This window comes from Ovis canadensis, chromosome 3 (assembly GCF_042477335.2).
Source record: "Ovis canadensis isolate MfBH-ARS-UI-01 breed Bighorn chromosome 3, ARS-UI_OviCan_v2, whole genome shotgun sequence".
Classification (NCBI taxonomy): Eukaryota; Metazoa; Chordata; class Mammalia; order Artiodactyla; family Bovidae; genus Ovis; species Ovis canadensis.
The window spans coordinates 5,196,474-5,219,838 of NC_091247.1; the positions used below are offsets into that span (position 1 = coordinate 5,196,474).

General features: G+C 54.9%; 1 protein-coding gene across 14 annotated transcripts in view; it reads left to right on the plus strand.

Annotated features, from left to right (window-relative positions):
* RAPGEF1 (Rap guanine nucleotide exchange factor 1) overlaps positions 1–23,365 on the plus strand; it is a 136,446-nt gene that overhangs the window by 85,454 nt on the left and 27,627 nt on the right. For 7 of the 14 annotated variants that reach the window (XM_069582136.1, XM_069582138.1, XM_069582140.1 and 4 more), the window contains 7 exons: positions 7,180–7,268; positions 7,937–8,089; positions 8,558–8,681; positions 9,095–9,278; positions 10,369–10,869; positions 14,586–14,788; positions 16,783–16,941. In XM_069582136.1, coding sequence (XP_069438237.1) covers positions 7,180–7,268; positions 7,937–8,089; positions 8,558–8,681; positions 9,095–9,278; positions 10,369–10,869; positions 14,586–14,788; positions 16,783–16,941 — 1,413 coding nt within the window. The remainder of the gene's footprint in view (positions 1–7,179; positions 7,269–7,936; positions 8,090–8,557; positions 8,682–9,094; positions 9,279–10,368; positions 10,870–14,585; positions 14,789–16,782; positions 16,942–23,365) is intronic. The other 7 variants (XM_069582143.1, XM_069582144.1, XM_069582137.1 and 4 more) reach the window with 2 other exon arrangements.

Sequence of the window (23,365 nt, forward strand, 5' to 3'; positions counted from 1 at the left end):
TTCTAATTCTTCCTGCCTTCCCTTCCTCATTCCTTAGCGGGATTACTTTGAGAGAGACCTCCCCTTGTCAGTCATGGTGACGCTGTGTTATAATTCCCAGGGAAGAGGCAGGATCAATGCTCCGTTTCCTTCTTTACTTACGGGTTATCAGAATGAGTGTTTCTTAGCTTCCTCTAACATGACCTGTGGATTGAGATTTTTCTGGAACATTCTGAATGCAGGTGTATAAACACACAGTGTCCAGTCCATTGCACATAGGACCTGTAGTGATGTTCCCGTCCCATCTTTGAGCAGTGACAGCTTCTTCAGATTGTTTGCTGAGTTCATTTTGATGTGACCCCAGAAGTCTTTGATGGTTTTCTCACTTTGGGGTATGAAAAGATGTTCTGGGTTTATCTTGTAGTTACTTGTGTGTAAGTGTGGTATTAACTTTACTGAGACATAATGCCTCCACTGTTCACTTCACCCATTTAGAATGGACAGTGTAGTGATCTTTAGCATCTTCTCTGCATCGTGCAGCCAGCTCCACAGTTGATTTTAGACCATTTTCATAGCTTCAGAAAGGAACTCCATACCCTTTGTACTGTCCCCAGACCCTGCCCTTGTTCTCTCCATCCCCCCAGCCTTTGGTAACTGTTAGTCTGCTTTCTGTCTCTGTACATTTGCCTCTTCTGAACACTCTACACGTGTAAATGGACTCATGTACTATACCGTCTGGCCTTTTGTGATTGGTCCTGTCACTTAACATCATACTTTTGAAGTTCATCCATGCTGTGGCGTTTATCAGTACTTTATCTCTTTATTGCCAAACTATACTCCATTGCATGGATATACCACATATTATTTATTCATGGACATATGGACATCTCAGCTGTTTCTACCTTTTGTCAGTTTGGGGTAATGCTGCTGCTGCAAACACTCAGGTATTTTCTGTGGGTTGTTGTTGTTGCTCCCTCGTGTCTGACTCTCTGTCTGGATGTATGTTTTCATCTGTCTTGGGTATACGCCTAAGACTGCAGGTGCTGGGCCATGTAGTGACTCTGTGTGTGATCTCGTAACAGACCACTATACTGACCTCTAAAGCAGACCTACCTCTGTGTGTCACCACCAGCGATACACGAGGGTTCCAGTTTCTCCGTGTCCTTACCAACACGTGTCACCATTGGCTTCTTTGATACAACTGCCTAGTGGGTTTGCAGCAGTACCTCACTGTGCTTTTGATTTTCATTTCCCTGATGGCTGATGATGCTGAACATCTTTTCCTGTGCTTACTGGCCTTTAGAAAAACATTTATTCAGTTCTTTTGTTTATTTTTAAATTGTGTTATTCATCTTTTTAAATTATCATTATTATTGAGTTGTAATCACCTAGTACATTTCTTCCCACTGACCTGGCATCAGCCAGATTCCTTTAGGGAGCTCTGGTCCCTTTTCTCGGGGAATGGTGTTCAGAGACCTCACTCCACAGTTCCTGGTTGCTCCTAACTGGCCACATGCTAGTTTCTTTAAGAGAAAACATGCCCTGAGTTTATTCTGGAAGTTCCAGTTCACTAGACCGCTGGAGTTTTAACTTAGCCTCATCAAGCTTATATCTTAATTTCTTTCCTCCCACCCTGAAAAATCTGAGTTTTCAAAAATATCAACGTAATGACTCATTTGTCTTTTTCAGGATGCAAACACAGTAAATAGACTCAGGGTAACAGCAACCTCCTCCATCAGCATGAGTATTAGAAATTATTAAAGATATGTCAGAGTTATTTTTGACCTTCAGGTTATCCATCATTTTGCAGTTATTTGAAATAGTTCTTCTTTGTGTGGCCACATGGCTGCATGGTCCGTCCTAGGTACCTTCTATTTGCGTACTTCCTGTGTGCAGTGTTCTCAGTATTCATTGCTTTACAGAAGCGGAGAAAGAGAGGGAAGGGGAAGGAGGAAGACGACAGGGTATGTACAGAAGGAAACTGCTGCGTAGGAACTGTGTTGGATGCACTTTCATAAGTCAGGAAAGGCATCATGCTCTTTCAGGTTCATACATTCTGGGATTGGGGGTGTTCTGTTGGTATGTTTTTTAAATTACAGGGTGTCTTAAAGTAAGATAAGCCCTCCCCAGTCCACTTTGCGAGCAGTTCACCGAGTGTTTTTTCTAGTAGACCTGCTGACATGCGGCCTGCACTGAACATTGGCTGCTGCTTCCTTCTCACGGGTGTTGGGTGTAGAAGGGCTTCCTGCCCAGCTAGAAGTTGCGGCGGCGGCAGCTCCTCTGGGGCTGTGATACGTTCTGCTTAGTTAGAGTCAGGGGAAGGGCTCTCAGGGATAGAGGAAGCTTGCTCAGGGCCTTTGTGGGGTGACTCCTGAAAGCTTTATTGAAGACACAAGCGCTCAGTTTCTCAGTTACGCCCCTTCCCCATGCCGGCCTGGCCCCGCCTCTGGCCTGATGGAAGCTGAGCTCTCCTCGGGCTGCCTTGTGTTGAAGCTGCTGTGAACTCCAGAAGCAGCCTTCAGGAGTCCCCCGCCAGCCCACTGCCCGCAAGCACCTTGCCTGCTCAGCACCCTGCCTCGTCCTGAGCATGGACGGGAAGGAAGACACTTCCTCTGTTCTGTTGCTGCCTCGCCACCACTTAGGAGGGGGGCAAGGAAAGTCCCTTTTTGTCACCATGAAAGTCACACAGGGGCTGCACCAGCCTGTGATGGCATTGTACCTCTAGATACAGGAAGCTCCCCAGTGGCCGGTGTCCAGCGGACAGCTCGCCAGTAGAGGGGCTGTGTTGTGGCCGTAAGCTCAGGGCCCAGAGGAGACAGAGGATAGACGTTGACAGGTCGGGACACTGCCTGAGCAGAGCAGCAGGCCCCCAGCTGCAGAGGAGGGCGCTTGCCAGCTACAGCGTGTTTTCTCCCCATGTGAGCCTGGAGGGCTTGGCCTCCCCACGCACAGCCTGCGTGCCCTCTGCCGGGCAGGGACCAAGAAGGTGAGAACAGAGAGGAGTGTGTCTTACCTGAGCCCCGAACTGTGCTTTGACTGGAAGAGGGTCATTTCAGATGGAAGCGTCTCTGTGATCACTCAGTATGAATAAAATAAACATAGAAATGAAGCATTATGTATTTAGAAAGAGACTTTTCCAAATACCTTTCTGGCTTTTGGAAACTGCTTTTCCATGAACCGGCAGTTGTCTGATGCACATCCACCAGCTCTGGACCCAGTCTCGGTCATCTCTCAGTCTTTCCTAACCTGTGTATAGGAGGACCGGAACGTGTGACGTCCTCCCAGAAATCTGGCTTCAGTGGAGGGCACAGGGCTTTCAGTGGGGTTGAGGGTGTTGGCCCGGTCGCCAAGGACGCACCCATTCTAAGAGCGCTCTTACTGCCTGTGAGCGTGAAGGCCTACTGGCCAGGCTGTCTGGGCTGGAGGGCATGGTCACCATGCCCCTCGCCTGCGGCTCTGGGCCTGGGCCCGGCGGGGTGGGGGCCGGGGGCGCCGGGCTCTGCCTTGGTCTGGAATGCGGGTGCACACTTGCACACGTGTGCTGTCTCCGGTGAGTCTGTTGCCGTCGTTCATTAGTTGGCTTTGCACAGCTGCTTCTCCAGAAAGATGGCGTTCTAATTATAGTCGCTCAAGAATTAGTGGAATGTTCTCCTGCCTCGGCAGAGGCAAGTGTACACACTTCTCTGTCTTCCCTTGCCCTGCTCGTAAAGAGCACGAGCGTGAGTGTGGGGCTTCCAAGGACTCCCCCTGATGCTGCACCCCCAGGGTAAACTGCCTCCCCCATCCCTCTGCAGGTGACAGGATGCAGGGGGCTGCTCCCTCTTCTGATTGCGTCAGCTCTTGGCTCTGCACCGCGTCTGTAATCACCAGCCAGGTAGCTGTTCCTTCAGCATGTGGGGGGTCCTGTTTAACTTGTAGATGGTGGTAAACGGCCAAGGCTGACCTTCTCCTCTCTTCTCCCAGTCCTTGATTGTGGGTGACCGCCACCCTCCTCATCTCTCCAGGAATAGGCATCGACTGTGACAGAGTGGGGTGACACTGACTCCAATTATGTGGAGTATGCCTGTTTTCTCTTTTAATTGGTATTTCAGAATTACTATATGTTCACTGTAGCAAATCAAGAAAAAGCAGAGAGGCAAAAGCAAGAAAATAAGGGGTGTTTCGTAGCCATCTTTTCTTCTATACATGTGTTCTTGGTTGTGTTTTGTTTCCAAAACATACTGTGTATACACCAGTGTGCCATCTGGTGGGTTCTTTTCCATTTAACATTGTATTGTCTTTTCACACTTATCATATATTCTTGTTCTGAGTTTTCTTAATAGCAGTATAATGGTCCATTGTTTGATTCTATCATAATTTATGTAATCAGTACCTAGCTCAGTTCAGTCACTCAGTCGTATCCGACTCTTTGCGACCCCATGAACCGCAGCACACCAGGCCTCCCTGTCCATCACCAGCTCCCGGAGTTCACCCAAACCCATGTCCATTGAGTCGGTGATGCCATCCAACCATCTCATCCTCAGTCGTCCCCTTCTCCTCCTGCCCTCAATCTTTCCCATCATCAGGGTCTTTTCAAATGAGTCAGCTCTTCGCAGCAGGTGGCCAGAGTATTGGAGCTTCAGCTTCAACATCAGTCCTTCCAATGAACACCCAGGACTGATCTCCCTTAGGATGGACTGGTTGGATCTCCTTGCACTCCAAGGGACTGTCAAGAGTCTTCAACACCACAGTTCAAAAACATCAATCCTTCTGCGCTCAGCTTTCTTTATAGTCCAACTCTCATATCTATACATGACTACTGGAAAAACCATAGCCTTGACTAGACGGACCTTTGTTGACAAAGTAATGTCTCTGCCTTTTAATATGCTGTCTAGGTTGGTCATAACTTTCCTTCCAAGGAGTAAGTGTCTTTTAATTTCATGGCTGCAGTCACCATCTGCAGTGATTTTGGAGCCCCCAAAAATAAAGTCAGCCACTGTTTCCACCATTTCCCCATCTATTTGCCATGAAGTGATGGGACCAGATGCCATGATCTTCGTTTTCTGAATGTTGAGCTTTAAGCCAACTTTTTCACTCTCCTCTTTCACTTTCATCAAGAGGCTCTTTAATTCTTCTTCACTTTCTGCCATAAGGGTGGTGTCATCCGCATATCTGAGATTATTGATATTTCCCCCAGAAATCTTGATTCTAGCTTGTGCTTCTTCTAGTCCAGTGTTTCTCTTGATCTACTCTGCATGTAAGTTAAATAAGCAGAGTGACAATATACAGCCTTGACGTACTCCTTTTCCTATTTGGAACCAGTCTGTTGTTCCATGTCCAGTTCTAACTGTTGCTTCCTGACCTGTATCAGTACCTAGTAGTGAATATTTAATTCTGGAATATTGACTAGTCTGATTTTATCTGTGACATAGAATGCTACAGTGACCATTCTTTGTGGCTTAATTTTTTTACATATCCATGTTATTTTCCTTGGGTTAAATTGTTATAAAATATATGCAGATATTTAAGGCTTTTGATGTGAACTGACAAGTGGTCATCTTTTAGAAAGACTCCCCAAATCATTGCTTCCCTCTATCATGGAAGTCTGAAAGTTTCTGCTTTTATTACCATCAGAACTAGAGAACTTCTAATGATTATTGACCATTGGTTTTTACATTTGTGAATTTCTTTGGTATTTTTTTTGGTGTGTTCACCTTTTTTCTAGTTTTTGTGTTTTTTCAAAGAACGCTTGTTCCATGAAGGAAATTAATACCATGAAAGGTATTAAGTCTTTGCCTTAGCATACTTGTTGAGGTTGCTGGGAAGGGTGTTTTTAGCTGGAGAAGCTTTGCAATCTGATCTAGGGGCACACTGCCATGGTGTCCCGCTTTCTCCCACTGCTGCCTCCTCTGTAATTTTAGAAATAGTTGTTCATGATGAAAGCCTGACCTTCTCATGAGACACAGGAAGGTCCTACCCAGGAGTGCATCAGCAGGAGAATGGATGAAGGAATTGGTTTATCCATACACTGGAATATAACTCAGCAACAGCAAGGATCACACAGAGACACAGCCATTCACACTGAGCAAAAGAAGACAGATGAACAGAGACAGAGAGTGGACTAGTGGCTGTGAGGGGCCCCTAGAGACGCAAAGCTTCTTTTGAAGTAACAATGAGCCCCGAAGTTGACTGTGTTGATGGTGCCCAACACTGTGGACAGACTGAAGACCACTGGATTGCACGCTTTGAATGGCTGGATTCTATGGCATAAAGCTGTTCAGAAAAAGAAGATAGACACAAAAGAGCGCATATTGTGTGGTTCCACTTATATCAAGTCCTGGGCAGAAGTGATCCAAGAAACAGAAGTGGGAAAGCAGTCAGTGGGGGAGGGGCAGATAGACTAGAGAGAGTGCTGGAAACATTTTGTTTGTTTTTTAATTATTTATTTGGCTGTGCTGGGTCTTAGTTGCGGCATGTGGGATCCAGTTCCCTGACCAGGGATCAGACCCTGATCCCCTGCATTGGGAGCACAGAGTCTTAGCCACTAGACCACCAGGGAAGTCTCTCATTCTGTATTTTTTGAGTGGGTCTTATATGGTATATGCAGCTATCAAAACTCTTCAAAGTCAGGGGAAATGCATTAGCATTGAAAGAAAACCAAGTAAACCCTAATTTTTTTTTTCTCCTATTAAAAAAAACTTTTTTTTTGAAGTCATTTCTCTGCTAGGTGATAAGCCTTGAACTTTCTGTGCGGTGACAAAGATCCCCACCCTTCATCTCTGGATACCCACCGATGCTGCACCCACAGACAGCTCACTCTGGGAAACCACCTTACCCCAGACCTCAAGCTTGATCGTTAGTAGGCAGCGTCCTGGCTTCAGAGAATTCAGAGCAGGTCCTCCTCCACAAACCAACTGGGAGTCACTGCCAGGAGTTTGTGTGATGAAGTTAGTCATTCTGAGACAGTGGGCTGGTCATTTCTCCCTCCCAAGAGGAAGTATCTTTATGCATGCGAAACCTCTCTGCGCGCTGTGGAGGTGTTTTGGGCGGGTAGGGCATTGTTTTGGGAAGTCATGAAGGTTACCTGAGTCAAACAATACTCGCCCATAGGGTGAGTGGGGACTCCGGGTGATGGAGGGCAGACAGCTGGCCACCTTGTCAGGATATTCAGCGTGAGGAGCGCTCCTCGTGTCTCACCTCGTTTCTCTTGTGTGGGGGTAGGAGCTGGTCAGACTCACCATCGAGAAGCAGGGGCATCCGTCTCCAACAAGTCCCGTGAAACCCAGCTCCCCAGCCTGCAAACCTGACAGGTGAGTGCTGACTAAGCCCTCCAGGGGTTGCGGTCTCGGTCGGTGGACACTTGAGAAAGAAGGGAGCCCCTGCCAGGCAGACCGTGTCCTGTGAGGCCTGTGGTCCCTTTTCAGTGGCCTCTGGGTAAGAGCCCAGATTACCGTGAAGTGTGCGTAGCTCGCACCCATCTTGAATGGTTGTCTGGTCTCAACACGGTCTTCTCTCAGGGCACCGTGTGATATGCAGGGTGACCCCACCTGCACTCTGCTTGGCCCGCTTCCTCCCGTAATGAGGAACAGCTTTGACAGATTGGGTCTTTAGGGGTTTGGCTTGAGAGCATTACTGAGGGTGATGTGGACAGTTTAAGGCCTTGCGATAATTTCTACTCGCAGCCCCTAGTGAAAAAAATGACACCTTCATTTGGGGCCATTTTCCAGCATCATGCAGTCCAGAGATCCCTCTCATAGATGAGGAGACCAAGGTGCAGACTCAGGGGCCATGGCCAAGCTTCTGTGGGTGATCGAACTGGACTTGAAACCCCATCTTTGCCATGGAGCCCAGGGCATAGTGTTGGCTCTGTGTCCTGGGCCCGTTGGACACTTCCCTGCCCCGGTCACATCCTGACACTCTCAGGGTCTGTGCTTACCCTGGGGCCTTCTGTAACCCCGAGTTCTCCTCAACCCTCCAGCCAGTCTGAGCTCCCCCTGACGGATCGAGAGATGGAGATACTAAACAAGACGACCGGCCTGTCACAGTCAACCGAGGGGCTCCCAGACTCTATGGATGAAGAGGTTGCACCCCCCAAGCCCCCTTTACCTGGCATTAGGGTGGTTGATAACAGGTACTTTCTATTTTCCTAGCTCTCTCATCTATTTCTGTTGTAATTTCACAAATGGATGGTGCCAGCCAAAAAGAAGATGGTGCCATTAGGGGAAGAACTTACTCTTCAGGCACGTTGGTGGTTTGACCTTCCTCGGGACGCTGCCTCCAGAGGACAGGAGTCTGGCCCGGTGCTGGCCCCTCGCCCTCCCCTGCCCCCTCGCCCTCCCCTGCCCCCTCGCCCTGAGAACTCCCAGCCGCTGGCTTTTAGTCCTAGCCAAGCAGAACCTGGTACCGTTTGTCATGAAAGGAAAGAGCAGGGACTTTCAGACGCTAGGCTTTTGGCAGAAGGGGAGTGGGGTGGGAGCTGAAAGGGTGGAAAGTAGGACCAGTGTCTAACAATGAAGAGCCTCCCACCCCACACCCTGGCGTCTGTATAAAGGCTTTTGTTCGGGTTGTCTGGTCTGATGGGCTCCTTGCTCTGTTTCAGTCCTCCACCAGCACTGCCCCCGAAGAAGAGACAGTCGGCTCCATCCCCCACCCGTGTGGCCGTCGTGGCCCCCATGAGTCGAGCCACCAGTGGCTCCAGTTTGCCTGTTGGAATTAATAGGCAGGTAATTAGCCCCATCCAGAAAGGCAGAGGTGGACTTCGGGTCTGGTGCATCGGTTCCTAAACTGAAAGAAGCCCAGTGGTCTTAAGTCCCTGTCTTTGGTCACAGGGAGGAGCTCTCTCCCTGGGCAGCCCCCGTTCCTGAGTGGTCCTTCCCTCTGCAGGCTGTGGTGGGGTTCCCTCCCAGGGTGGGGAGACGGGGCCCAGCCCAGGGCCTCCCTCGATCAGAGCACTCACTCCGAGCGCCTGTAGAGGCCCCTTGTCTCGGAGGCGCTGCGTACGTGGTGTTCACTGCCTGCAGCCAGTTTGTGCACCTCCCAGTATTTCCTTCGCCAAGTACACGCACCTGCTCCCTCCCCTGGGCTCAGCCGCCACCCCTCAGCAGTGACTTGGGCCTGTTCTCACTTTGCACACGAGGACTTTGACGTGGACTGTTACGCACAGAGACGGCTGTCGGGAGGCAGCCACTCGTACAGCGGTGAGTCTCCCCGCCTGTCGCCCTGCAGCAGCATCGGCAAGCTCAGCAAGTCGGACGAGCAGCTGTCCTCTCTGGACAGGGACAGTGGGCAGTGCTCCCGGAACACAAGCTGTGAAACACTAGGTGAGCCATGGGCATGCATATCACCACCGCCAGCTTCACACTTCCTGGTGGCTCCTGTGAGGTCAGATGGTGAGGCCAATCGCTGGCTTTGTTGACTTTAAGTTCATCAGGATCTGAGCCACGGTGTCCTCTTCTACAGAATGAGGATGCCAGAGTCTTGTCTCCGAAGGGGGTTGAAAGTTTATTGCAGTAACACTGTGAGACCGCAGAGACACGGCAGCGGCCACTGTTGTTACAGTTGGTCCACCAGTGTGTCACTCGACTCCCTTTGCCCAAGGGGAGCCCACGTGCTCAGAGCTGTAAACGGAGAGGAGGGCCCGGGAAGCTTCTGCCAGAGGACGAAGGCGAGTGAGCAGCACGTGCTGACCTCGGGTGGTGGGGCCAGAGGGGTCCGCGGCAGCGTGGCAGAAGGCGCACAGGGCACTGAGCTGTTCGTGTCCTGTGAACTAGACACTTCACTTCTGAGAGTTTTTATCTTAGGAGCACAGTCAGAGGTTTATGGGAGGATTTCCGTGTAGAGACATTAATCTCAGCATCATGAAGAGCCTTGGTAGCCTGGGAACAACCTGACCACTCAGTGCAGGAAATCAGCAGATTCCTGACACACCCCCTTGGAGAAATAGTATGCAGCTGTGCTAAAAACCAGTCTGAGTTAGCGACCAGTGGACCAAGCCAAGACTGCTTATATGGTGTTTTCTGAGTTCGAAAAACAGTATCCGGGGGGAAAAACTTTGCAGGTAATCCATCTAGTGGTCAGCAGAGATTATAGTTAGGTTATGGGGCTGTGGGTGATTTTTGCTTTAGGCATAGTGTTTTTGGCCGTTTTCTACAGTGGCCATGCATGTTTTTCTCTTTTAGGTAAAACTTAAAAATCTGGGAAAGTGTGAAGAATAGGCTACACACCAGTCATACTCCCATCCAGTTTTACTTTGATAAGCAGTGGAAAAGTGTGTCCTATAAAGTAAAGCGGGAGTCTTTGTGGACGAGACGGGGGTGTGTCCCCTGAGCAGGACGGGTCAGGGAAGAGGAGGGGTCTTTGCTTCCTGCGGGGCCAGGGCTCACGGTGTGCTTCCCTTTTGTGTGGATGCAGATCATTACGATCCTGACTACGAGTTCCTTCAGCAAGACCTCTCCACCGCAGACCAGATACCTCAGCAAGTGGCCTGTAACCTCAGCCCGCTGCCAGAGTCCCTGGGGGAGTCTGGGTCTCCATTTCTTGGCCATCCTCTCCAGTTGCCTCTGGGCAGCTGTCCCCAGCCAGATGGGTCCTCAGCCCCCGGGCAGCAGACAGACGTGCCGCCAGCCCTGCCCGAGAAGAAGCGCAGGAGTGCGGCCTCCCAGACCTTGGACAGCTCTGGCTGCCGGGCGTCCTACGAGCGACACCCCTCGCAGTACGACAACATCTCCGAGGATGACCTGCAGAACCCAGCCTCCGTCCAGTCCATCCCCTTCACGCCCTTCGCTGCTATTCTTCCCTTTCAGCAAGGAGGTTCCTCAGCCTCTGTCGACTTCGTGGGTGACTTCACTGGTTCTGAATCAACGGGTGACCCAGAAAAACCGCCGCCTCTCCCCGAGAAGAAAAACAAGCACAGTAAGCTTCCGCCGCGCTGCTGTGGGGTCAGGCCTTCCGTGCCCTGAGGTGGTGGTGCGCTTATTGAGCCGGTGATTCGGAGTCGAGCCAGTGGCCTCATCGTTTCTGAAAAGCAGACCCACACGTACAGGGACGCCCCCGGGAGCCTTGTGTTGTCAGTCCTGGGGGTCGTTCTTAAAGCCTGGTGAGCTGACCTCTCCTCACGGTCTCAGCAGAACCTCAGGCCTGGTCTCCACAGAGTGTTTGGCCTCTCGTATGGTAGTCAGCTGACCTGGCCTGAACATGTGGTGACCAAGAAAAACGGACCACAGTCTCAGGGCAGCGTCACGGCAAAGCAGGGCAGACACCGTCCCAGGGCCTTTCTGAGGCCTCCTGGCAGTACGCAGGAGTCGTTAGAGAGAAGCCCCTGGTCCCACTCTGTCTTCTGCTCACAGACCCTGAAGTATCACGGGATGACTCGAGTCTAGGGTTGCTGCTTGGACCAGAGGCCCTGATACCTGATGTGATCAGGGCCTGGGGGTAGAGCCGAACTTAGGGGGCTTTATATTCTGAGTGTTTCCTAAGTGTGAGTTGGCCATCCAGTTCCCAAGATGCGTTGTGTGGAATTTGCTTTTCTGGTCGCTCCCCGACTGCTGCACGTGGCCTGGCTCTCTGCCCACCCTGTCCCCATGTCACCTGCAGGGTTCTGCCTTGTTTTCCATGGGCAGACTGGCTGCCACAATCTCTCTGTGTGCAGCCTCGTCAGCCCACCACCCAGGATGCCCTGGCCTTGGTGGGAGCGTCCGGCAGGAGACTGCTGTGACCTGGACGTGGAGCCCACGTTCCAACCCTAGACGAGCGTGTGTGCTTGGCCCATGCCCAGAAGGGTGCCCGCCTAGTGACCGCCCTGGATGCCCCCAGCTCGGGTAGTGGCCTCAGTGTGAAGGGAAAGGCAGCTCCGCAGGGCTGAGGGTGTCATTCCCGTCTGTCATGGAAGTTCCCTCACAGGAAGCCAGGGCATGGAGGAAGCTGCAGACAGAGGTGCCAGGGGCGTTTCCTTCTGCGCCCCTCCAGCTAGCCTGAAAGTCTGGTTTAGCTCTCCAGTTAAGGCAACTTTCTGGTCATTTGAAAGCACTAAGACTGTCCTGCAAACTTGTCTTTGCCTCGGTCTTAATGTTGGAACCCAGGGTTCTTTTGGCGCCGAGCTGTGACCAAGGGGGATGCTCCCGCTCCAGACCGACACGGCTGTGTCCGCCGTGCCCCCGCCCCTGGGCTCCTCAGCTTCCGAGCCGGCCTCCTTTCCTCTCTGGCCCCATCACCCCTTCGCTCCCTCCTGGGGCATGCACGGTCACACTGAGTAGGCCAGTACTTACTCCTGACGAAAGCACCTTACCCACTGAGCACACGTGTGTACAGAGGCCGCTGACACCCAGAGCTCCCACCACCCTCTGGAGGAGAGGAGTGCGGGGGTCGGGTCCACACCAGTAGATTGGTGTTAGCAAGAGGGCTTCTACTCCGGGCCACCCCTCCCTGCTTCGTAAGGCCCCCAAGTTCAGTCAGCTCCAGCAGTCACTTCGTCAGAACCCTCTAGGGTCTTCAGGAAGGTCTGGCTCTGAAGATGGGGCTGGTCCCTCACCGCCGGAAATGAGAAGTAAAGTCTATTCTGATGCCCCCACGTGGGGTGAGGGAGTACACTCCACATGGATGTCCCCGCGCGAGACTGAGGGAGTGTGGTCCACATGGACGCCCCGCTTGAGGAGAGGGAGTGTGGGCCACATGGACGCCCCGCTTGAGGAGACGGAGTGCTGGCCACACGGATGCCCCGTGTGAGACAGGGAGTGTGGGCCACACGGACGCCCTGCTTGAGTAGAGGGACGCGGTCCACACGGACGCCCTGCATCAGACTGAGGGATGCGGGCCACACGGATGCCCCGTGTGAGGAGAGGGATGCGGGCCACATGGATGCCCCGCTTGAGAAGAGGGAGTGTGGTCCACACGGACGCCCCACGTGAGGAGACAGAGTGCTGGTCACATGGATGCCCTGCGTGAGACAGGGAGTGCGGGCCACACGGATGCCCCGCGTGAGGAGAGGGATGCGGGCCACACAGACGCCCCGCGTGAGGAGACGGAGTGCTGGCCACACGGATGCCCCGTGTGAGACAGGGAGTGCGGGCCACACGGATGCCCCACGTGAGGAGAGGGATGCGGGCCACACGGACGCCCCGCGTGAGGAGAGGGCTCCGGCGGTGGCACCACGTGGGTCCAGCAGGAAGGAGCCAGCAGCTCTGCTGTGAGGCTGCGTGGTGAGCGCAGGGCCAGGCCTCGTTGCCTGAGGGGCTTCTAGAGAGGAGAGGGTCTGTCTGCCCCGCCTGAGCACTTCTGCCTCAGGGTCCATCCCTCTGGAAGAGGAGCTTCCCGACAGCCTCTGTTGGGAGGGAGAGCAGCGTTCGGTGGCCAGAGCGTCTTGCCTACCCTCAGGGCCTCCTCAAGACCCGCGGGGGCTGCAGCCCGCTTCAGTGCGACAGGGCGGGTGCCGGGCCATGGCTTCTATTCGCTCGCTGGTTCTGTGAAGCGGTGTGCGAGGCTCCGGTGATAGAGCAGCCACCGGGAGGCACAGGGTCCCTGTCCTTGGGCAGCAGCTTCCGCCCTCAAGCGAGAAGCAGTCCCCACCCCCATGGAGTCTTTCACCCGAACAGCCTCAGCACCCCCCAAACTGTCTTCTCTCGGCTTCTCCAGACAGGCTTCTCAAGACAGGCAGCTCCTGGGGTGGGGCGGGGCGGGGCGGGGCGGGGCGGGGCGGGGCCCGGCCCTCCCGTGCTTCAGGCCCCTTCCTTGCCCAGTTAACACAGCCCCGCCCGTGCAGGCCCCCACTGTCCGCAGAGCACTGCCCTGCAGACCCTGGTCCCAGCCTGGGGCTCTGCCCCTCCTGGAAGACTCTTCCGCCCATCCTCACCATGTTCTGGAGAAGCCCCCTCGCCTTCCTGTTTGGCTGTTCTCTGAGGGACACCCCCACCTCGGCCTGTTTTCTGTCTCTCTGGGGAGGGGGTCAGCCCCCACATGTGAAAGAGCCATTGCTGGCCCCTGTGGAGTGCCAGCACCTCGGTCAGCTCCTGGCGCGTCGCAGATGCTCAGTGACGATCAGATGAATGTGAGAAACCCAGCTAGCTCATGAGGAGCCATGAGAAGGGCCCAGAAGGGACGGAGCGCAGGGCTGAGAGGGGCTCCTGGGGCAGGGACACGGGTGAGGGGCCTCGGTGAACGCCAGTTCATTGGGGCCTGAGTCGCTCAGGCGGGAGCGTCGGGCTCTCAGGGCTGCAGGAAGAGCGGCCGCAACAGACGTGCGGAAAGCCCCAGGGACGGTCCAGGAGTTGAGACGGAGGCATGGGCAGGGGGCCCAGCAGCCTGCACCCCAGCCACGGCCCTGCCCTCGACAGGCTGGAAAACCCCGAGGGCTTCTCCGCCAGGAGTGGGTGCGCCCCTGCACTTCTCTAAACACAGGCTGTTTCCTAGCGCGATTCCAGGTTCACGGGCGGAGGGGAAAGGAAGGGAGTTCCCGCAGAGCCTGCCCCCCGCCCCACCCCCATGCCACCCTCTCCTCTAGAGGCCTCGTGACATACGGGCGGCACCCAGGTCCGCGTGGCGGTCACGCAGACTGCCCCGGGCCCTCCCGCGGGCCGCTGCGGGGCGGGCTGCAGTCTGCGCGCCGCCTGCCCAGCGCGGTCCCTCTGTGCCCGCAGTGCTGGCCTACATGCAGCTGCTCGAGGACTACTCGGAGCCGCAGCCCTCCGTGTTCTACCAGACGCCCCAGAAGGAGCACGTGTACCAGCAGAAGAACAAGCTGCTCATGGAGGTGTACGGCTTCAACGACTCCCTCAGCGCCGGCGACGCCCCGCACGAGCTCGCCCCGCCCCCCGCCCTGCCCCCAAAGCAGCGGCAGCTGGTAGGTGGGGCCCACGAGTGGCCTGGGCCGCTGGGCCCGCTCTCCTGCTCACATCTCTCCCTGCAGGACTGGCTGCTCCTCCAGAGCAGGCCCCTGCAGCTGGCACTGGCTTGTACTCAGAATGTTTGCTTTCTCTGTAGACACTTTTCTCTCTCTCTCTCTCTTTTGTGGCTGCAATATAGACTTCCCCGAAAGGAGGGAGTCAATCAGAGCACAGGGCAGGGTCTGTGCGGGGCCATCTGTGGCCTCGATTTACATAGTGGGCCTCACTGCCCAACCCCTTGCACCCCCCAGCCGGGGCCGGCCCAGTGAGGACCAGCTCTGTGGGAGCAGGGTGGCTGACACAGAGCCGCTTTGTGTTTTAGGCCGGCACACCCTTCCTCCTTTAAAACCTCTCCTGCATAGGACTCCACGTAGGCAGCACAGAGGGGCCGTCAGGCTGTGGGCAGGCTGGAGAGACGCTGGGACCAGCGGGGGTCACTCGGGTACACCTCTCAACCCTCTTCTGTCCGCCACCAGCCTCCTAACCACAGGGGCTGCGGTCAGGCTCTAGAAGCGAAGCGCCCAGTCCAGCCAAGCTCTCGAGGAAGGGTGCCCCGGGAGGGCAGTGCATCAGAGCTGCACCTGCTCTTGCCCTCGTGTTGGCTGGTCCGCTCGTCTCAACCAGAGAGGGCCGCCTTCATCCCCTGCGAGGGGACGCTGCCCTGGCTGATCTGGGAGGTAGATGGCCAGGCGGTGAAGGTCCTGAGGTCACTCCTGGAAGCTGCCTGGGCCTCAGCAGTCCTGCGACTGGGCCTTGAGCCCATGCACAGGGGGCTCTGGGGCAGGGGCAGCCTGTCTTGTGGAAGGCGGGCCAGGCTCAGGCTGGGGTCTGGGTTCCAGTCCTGCACTAACCAGCTGTGTCTCCCCAGCTGTGCTCAGGTCTCAGCTCTTCACCTGCCCTGCTCTCCCCACAGACAGCTGAATATGCCCGAATGTGAGTCTCTGTTGTTCACCGCAGACACATAGATGCCTGCCTCAGGGACCCCTGACCTAAAATGTTTAGTTAAACAGCTGGGCCAGTTTCATTGAGATCTGGTTTTCTCAGCCCCTCCTGCTGGGTGCACAGGTGCCCATTGCCCGGCCCTGGGTGTCCTCTGTGTCCCGTGGTGCCCACAGGAGCTGAGCCCTGAGGAGAGAACCCTGAGGGACGCGCTTGAATCCCAGCCCTGTGAGAGTCACATCACCTCACCTCGAGGCAGGGTGGCGGTCCAAGGGGCTCTCTAGGGAGAGGCTGCCAGGGAGCCCTGGAGGGTGGGCAAACATCCTGTGAACATCCCCTCCCCGTGGCCCCTGTCACCCCCACTTTAAGTAAAGTGAGGCTGAGAGAGCTGGAGAGACGGGCTCAAAGCCCACAGCAGAAGCGGAAGCCCAGACACGTGAGACACCCCGTGTGTGACTGCTGGGCGCCCCTTCTTCAGTGCCAGTGCGAGAAGTGTGACCCTGTTTTCCAGACAGAAGTGAGCATGACAGGTACACCTGTGGGCCCACGTACCCTGAGGGTGGCCTGGTTCTAGGTGCTTCACGCGCACACAGCCATCTGCCGGAAACCTGAGGTACAGAGAGCGTCATGTGACGCCTGATGCCAAGCTGGCCCCACGTGGCAAGGCCAAGGTTAGCGCCCAGGCCGCCTGGCTCCTGCTCCACACCCTGAAGCACGGTCGCTCCCACAGAGGAGTGCTGGGGCCCTCAGGAAGCGGAGGAGCTGGGGTGCACATACAGGTCCGCGTGGCTCCTTCCATCTTACCGCCGCTTCTTCACAGGAGTGAAGAGGGCATCCGCTCCCCAGCTCGCCTTCGACGGTCGTCCTAGACCCCTAGCTGGGCCCGGAAGCCATCCCTCTCCAGAAGGTGCCAGCGGGGCAGGGGGCAGCCCGCCCCCTCCGTGTGCACGTGCCTGACTGCTCTCTGCTTCTCTCCCTCCCGCCCCGTCTCCGCCCTCGCTCCTCTGTCCAGCAGGCCTCCTGTGCTGCTTCTCCCTTCTCCTCTGTCTCCTACTGTGTCCAGCAAACTAAAGTGGCCTTCACCCCCGAGGACGGCAGTGCCGCTCCGGGCATCAGTGTGTCCGTCTCTAACTCCTTTCTCAGCCGGCACGGCAGCTTACCTGTGCCCTCGGTGAGTCGCTCCCTGCACTCGCTACCGGGAACCTGGAGAGCAGGACCTTTCCCTTGTGGCCGATGCCTCCCGACATGCATGCTGCTGCCTGTCGCTGGCTCTAGCCCTCCACAGACCCCAGACAGGAAGGGTGGCCCGAAGGTCGGTGTGAGTGGCTGGAGTGGGTTGGGGTGGGACTCTTAGTGGCCACGCTCAGAGCATCATGACTCAGACATAAACTGGCAGAGATGTTTTGGCTTTTTTATTCTGTTCTCCACTGGGCATTGGGTCAGCCCTGTAGTGTTCTGTGTTTAAAAAGGAATATTCCTCACGTAGGAAGCAGAGCAGCCTGTATCCAGTATGATGGAGCTGAAGTTAAGAGAGCTGCATCAGTTAGCTTTCACTACCTCTTGCTAATGTAACAAATCACCCCAAAACCTGTGGCCTAAAGAGCAGTAACCGTTTGTCCTTGCCGGAAAGTGAAAGTTGCTCAGTCATGTCCGACTCTTTGTGACCCCATGGACTATACAGTCCATGGAATTATCCAGGCCAGAGTACTGGGATGGGTAGCCTTTCCCTTCTCCAGGGGATCTTCCCAACCCAGGGATCAAACCCTGGTCTCCCGCACTGCAGGCGGATTCTTTACCAGCTGAGCCACCAGGGAAGCCTTGCCTAGGACACAGCTTAGCAGCGCAGCTGTGCTGATCAGAACAGGCCTGGCTGCCAAGGGCTGCACTCGCCCACATCCCTGGCACCCCAGTGGGGGCTGGTCTGGCAGTGACCCTCCTGACCTGTCCGCTGCATCAGGCCAGCCTGGGCTTGTTCACAGGGCAGTCGGCTGGGCTCCAGGAATACAGATGGAAACCTGCAGGCATCATAAGGCGTCAGTGTGGGGCTGGCATGCATCCTCTGGGCCAGGCCCCAGGCAGTGCAGCCTGGGAAGGAGAGTGGACTCGACCTCCGCTGGGCGGGCCCTTCCGCAGGCCACCCTGTGGAGGTGGGGTGGCAGGAGGAGGGCTGGCGTGCTGCCTGCAGACACACGGCGCTGACGCCTCAGAGGCTGTGCAGGTCTGCTGTCTTCCTCTGGGATCTGCATCTGCTCAAGAACCTGACCGCCCCCACCTCCTGCTGATTCTGTCTAGTGACACCCTGGGTGTCAGGGCTCAGGAAAGGACTCTCCAAGGGAGCTCGGTGGACCCGTCCCGAGGTGACTCGCATCCTCCCAGGCCTCAAGTTCAGTCCTCTGGGGTAGCACTTTTCCTTGCCTCCTCTTCTGTGAATGGGACGATTAAGTAAAATCACAAGAAACTGCTGGGCAGGTAGTAAGCTTGGAACGTCTGTCGTTATTGCTCTTGTCTTAGAGTTCTGGGTTCTAGCCTTGGCTTGTTCTGATCCTGTGCGTGAGTGCCTCGGCAGATGTCTTCACTTGCTTGGACTGCCTTTGCCCTCTTGAATGACCAGGTTGACCTGGTGACGTCAGAGCCCTCTCCAAGCTTGGGTTCCCAGTGTGGTCTTGTCCGTTCTCCGTATTTGGAGCAACCCAGTGCCCAAGTGAAGCTGGTCCTCCCCATTGAGGGGACCTCGGGATGCAGTCTTCCCTTCAGCTCCCAGACCTCGCCGGGCAAGGCAGGACCACTCCCCACCCTCCCTGGCTCTGGTGCACAGACGCCCTCTGTTTCCTCAGCAGCCACCTCTGACAGCTCTTTTCACAAATCTTGCAAAACTTGGCCTTGAGACAATCCTAGGTCTTGACATTTTTTTTTCCCCTCCCCTCTACAAACAGAAAGTAAGTGTGAGTTTTCCTAAGAATGTCTACATCCCTTTTGAATAGTTTGGGGAGAAGACTGAATGAACTGGACTGTATACTGTAGAATTAAAGAGAATTCGAGGACATTTTAATTTAAGCTGGGGTATGAGTATGTCATAATTTTCCCCTCAGCACACAGAGGAGTCTTACAACATCCTGCATCTCAGCACCAGCTCCACAAAGGAGCCTGAGAGGAGTGAGCTAAGAAGGGCGCTTTATTTCACTTGAAGCGAAGCCCTTCCAGGCCTCCAGGAATGTTAGTGATGGCCTAGATATATGGAATAGTTGACATCTGAAATGCAGAAACCCCAGAGAAATGATTTAGCGGTAATGCCAGTACGTTTTTCATGTATATTCTCTGCTTACATTTGGAGATGAGCCCCAGACAGAGGGCTTTGATGTGCTCTTGGAGCAGCGCTTCATTGCCAAATGTCTTTGTTCCTTCATCCCTGGACTTGGGTCATCAGTCCAGCATGGAATTCCCAAGAGCTGCCTCATAGGAAAATAGCAGGTGCCAAATCTGAAGTTCTTTGCCCAGTGGCCTATTACTTCTGCCTTGTAACAGGAAGATTGAAAAGCTTGCCCAGGGAACTGTAGAGCAGTGAACCTGCGCTGGTCAGCTTAGCGTGATGGAGGCGCTGCAGAGGCACGCCTAGCCCCTTTTCCAGGGCCCCGCGGAAGATGGGGTGTGGTAGGAACAGAGCCGCTCCCGGTGTGGGTCAGGCAGCCGGGAGGAGCCAGGGCAAGCAGGACGGCCCGTTGTCCTTGAGAAGCCCGTGCTAGGGAGTAGGCAGAGTGGGTCAAGTGGAAAGGGGACTCCGGCTCGGGCAGGGCGTGGGCAGCAGGGTGAGGGTCACAGACGTCTGGGGAAGGCTGTGGGCAGTGGGGGCAGGACGGTGTCAGGAGGGGGCGCCGGAGTTGTGGTCTGAAGGCCAGTTAAGGTTTCAGGGAGATGAAGGTCAGTGAGGGACCTGCCTGAAGGTGGGGAGTAGAAGCTTGTCTCAAGTATAAACTCTCAGGACTGAGGCCCAGGGAGAGCGTCTGGAGGGGGTGACAACAGCCCACCGTTCGCGCATCCTGCCCTGCGGTCGAAACCTGCTGCTTCCTCCTGGGTGCTGCCCTCCGGGCTTGGGCCCAGCCTTGACCGCTCTTTCCTGCTTGTCCCCAGACGTGTTCCTGCTCCCGTTCCTGGGAGGTGCCCACCCTCCTCTTCACAATCTTTGTCTGGGTCTGCTTAGCCCCCAGTCCACAGACCCCCCTTTCCTTCCTGGCATGCACTGTGATTCTAGGAGACTTGGACAGCTGCTCAGACATGTGGCATCTAGGACGTTAAGACCAATTGGGTAGAAGAAGGTGTTCAGGGAAATGATGAGCTACTATGAGGCCAGAACGATGTGGAGAGCTAGGTGCAGCCACCCCCGGGCATGGGCAGCTGGCCCCCTCGTGCCTGTTCCAATTCCAGCAGGCCTTGTAGTACGCCTGCCCCTTGATGGCACGGCTGAGTGTTTGAGTGATGGGCCCACTGAGGTACACCTCTCAGATGTGGCACTGGCGTCCTCCTCCCACCCCTGGATTCTCCTCCATCACTCGTACCCCCGGCCACCTGCCCTGTCCTTGCTGCGGCCTTGCCTGTGCTAACTGCCCGACTCCCACCTCCCCCCAAACTCCCGTCCCTCCAGCCCCAGTCCTTCCCCCACCACCCTGGATTCCCACTGCTGTTCCCACTGTGGCCCTTCCTGGGCTTGCATTTTCTCTATTCTGAACCCTAGTGGTGAGAAGTCTTGGAAGCTCTGAGCTGGGTCCATATTCACTTTTCCCTCGACCAACCTATTATTGGGAACCTGTTAATAACCATTAGGGTTTCCAGTCCTCTGGACATTACAACACTGATGTTACAAAAGCCACCTCCCTCCAGGCCTATTCTTTCTTGGCTCACCGATATTAACTGTCACCAAGAGATAAAGCTGGATGCTAGGACTCTGCTGAAATATTTTCTTTACTATCTTGGCTTCCAAAATGATTCTGGAGAATCAAAACTTCTAGAAGACCCAAAAGAAGAACTTCAGAAATACCCATAATGACTGTCCTCTGTTTTTAAAAGTCTCTCGGGTAAGAAAGTCATGTGTATCCTGTTGAGGACTTCAGTTTAAATGGAGACGGTGGGTGGAGCTGCTGGCTGTGACCCTCTGAGAGCCGGGCCGGGCTTCCACGCTGCAGCACACGGGCCCTCCTAGGACCTGCCCGGGGGTGGCTCACCCTGTCTGCCCCCTCGTCAGTCTCCAGTCACCAGCCATCACCGAGACGAAGGCATCTGACAGGTGGAAAGGCCAAGCAGGGAAGGAGAGGGAGGCAGGAAGGAAGATTGTGGACCGCAGCAGGTGTGCCCTCCTGCTGGTTAAGTAGCCCCCCCGCCTCCCCGACTGTCCCCTGTGTCTTCCTGACATCGTCTTTTCCTCACTGGCTTCCCGCCTGCTCAGAGCAAACTTACTCTGAGAGAAGAGGGAGGGTCCATGGGCAGTACCAAGGGCCCCGGGCAGGCAGGTTCACCTCTGAGCTGACCTCTCTCCGGCTCTTTGTTCTGTCGCCTGCCCGACCTCCCAGGGTTTGCTAAAGAGCGGCCCCCAGCACCATCAGTAGCGAGGAAAGCAGGGCTGTTTTGCCAGCCACGCAGGAGTCTTTGCAGGCCCCTCTGAGTCTGGCCTGAGATCTTCGCAGCCTCTTCCAGTCTGCTGGGTCCTTGAAATGCGATGTGGCTCCTCCAGAATGTTCCTCCTGTGCCTTTCTGCCTTTCCTCAACAACCAGGTGCCCATGTGGCCAGCGCATCCCTGAAGTGTGACCTCCAAGTTCACTGCCGCTCCGAGCCCAGACACGGCCTCGTGAGAAGGAGGCATGGGCGGGCCAGCACTCCTGTGGGATCCTAATCCCCTCAGGTAGAGGTAGAAGCGTGGCTGTGTGTCAGGCCCCCACCTTGAGCCCAGGGTGAGCCTGCCTCGCCTGCGGTGGACACCCAAGGGCCAAGGACCGGGCCTTAGGGATCTTGTCCTGGGGGCTCGCCAAAGCAGCTGCTCTGCCCCCGCTGTTTCTGTCCCTCCTAAAGACTCCCTGACTCTTGTTGGTGCTCATGTCATTGTGGACAGCTCTCGCAGACTAGCTTCAGACATGAACTTCCCTGCCTCCCCTCGCTGATGACGACGCTGACCTAATGTAGTCTGTGACAGTCTTACTGGTCAGGGACCACAAGGCCCCCAGGCCCTTAGGAAGGTCCTGTGTGCGCTGATGGCTGCCTTTACTCTTGAGATTTCAGGCTGCTTGTCAGCTTGCCAGGGGCTCTTCTTCCTGTTCTGTGATGGAACGTTCACTCACGTTCTGGAGACAGAGACACCAGACTAGAGAAGCTGGACCACTAGCTAAGAGTGTTAAGTCAGAGCTGAGGTTAGAATCAGACCCCCATCATGAAAAGTACAGTGTCAGGTTGATGTCTATGAATTGCTCAATGGCCAGTAAGCGTTGAGACCCGAGAAGGCTCAGGAGAAAGAAAAGCCTGTGCACAGGCTGGACGTCGAGAGACACGCTTTCTTCGTCCTGACAGTGTTCTGACGCAGGACAGAGTGTAACCGCAGGCTCTCCGTAGGGCACTAAGGGTAGGTGTGAGTTAGAGCCCCTGTCGTGCTGCGTAAAGCCACACTGAGTGAGAAATAGTGGAGTTGTGTTTCTAGAACTGAATTCAGATCACTGTGGAATCTGTACTAAATCTTCGTATGAAGAGTTGACGTTATCGAGGTCAATGTTTGTTTCTTTAGTGCAGAGAAGCATTTCTTAAAATGAAGTCATTTCCTTATGTACTTTTGACAGCACTGGGTCTCTGTGGCTGTGCAGGCTTCTCTCTGCAGTGAGCGGGGTCCCCTCTGGCGCTCGCGCTTCTCACTGTGCTGGCCCCTCTCGTCGCACTGGCTCTAGGACGCACGGGCTTCAGCAGCCGTGCCGCGTGGGCTCCCTGGTTGTGGTCCCCGGGCTCTAGAGCTCGGGCTTAGTTGCTCTGCAGCGTGTGGGGTCTTCCTGGAGCAGGGATAGAGCCTGTGTCTTCTGCACTGGCAGGCAGATTCTTTCTCACTGAGCCACCAGGGAAGCCCTGAGGTTAATATTTAAGGAATATACAGAGCCTCCAAAGATGTATTGGAGGTTCTCACAAAAATATAATTAGCCATGAAACCATTGGCCAAAAATGTAGTGTTCTTCAAGGAAGATCTTGTGATTCAAATGCAGGAGTCTGAAGCACGAGAGGAAGCCTAGTAGGGTTCTGCTTTCACCTGCCCTAAGATTCTCCCAAGCGGACATTTTTGTTCTTCTGTATCCTTTGTTGTAGAATTACAAATTAGAATTTTAAATGAATTCAAAAAGAGAGAAGGCATTTTTTGCACAAATGTGACGTCGATGCCGCCTTCCTTGGGTGAGCTGAGTGCTGGCTCCTTGTTCCCACGACGGGACCCACAGCAGTGTCTCTCCTTGCCTTGAGCACAGGAGCTCTCAGCATCGGCCTCTGACCCTGCCACTTGGCTTCAAAAACTCTGCTTCTGACATTATCTAACATGTAGTAGTTATAAATGAACACAGGCACCTCAAAGAAGGAAGTTTCCTCC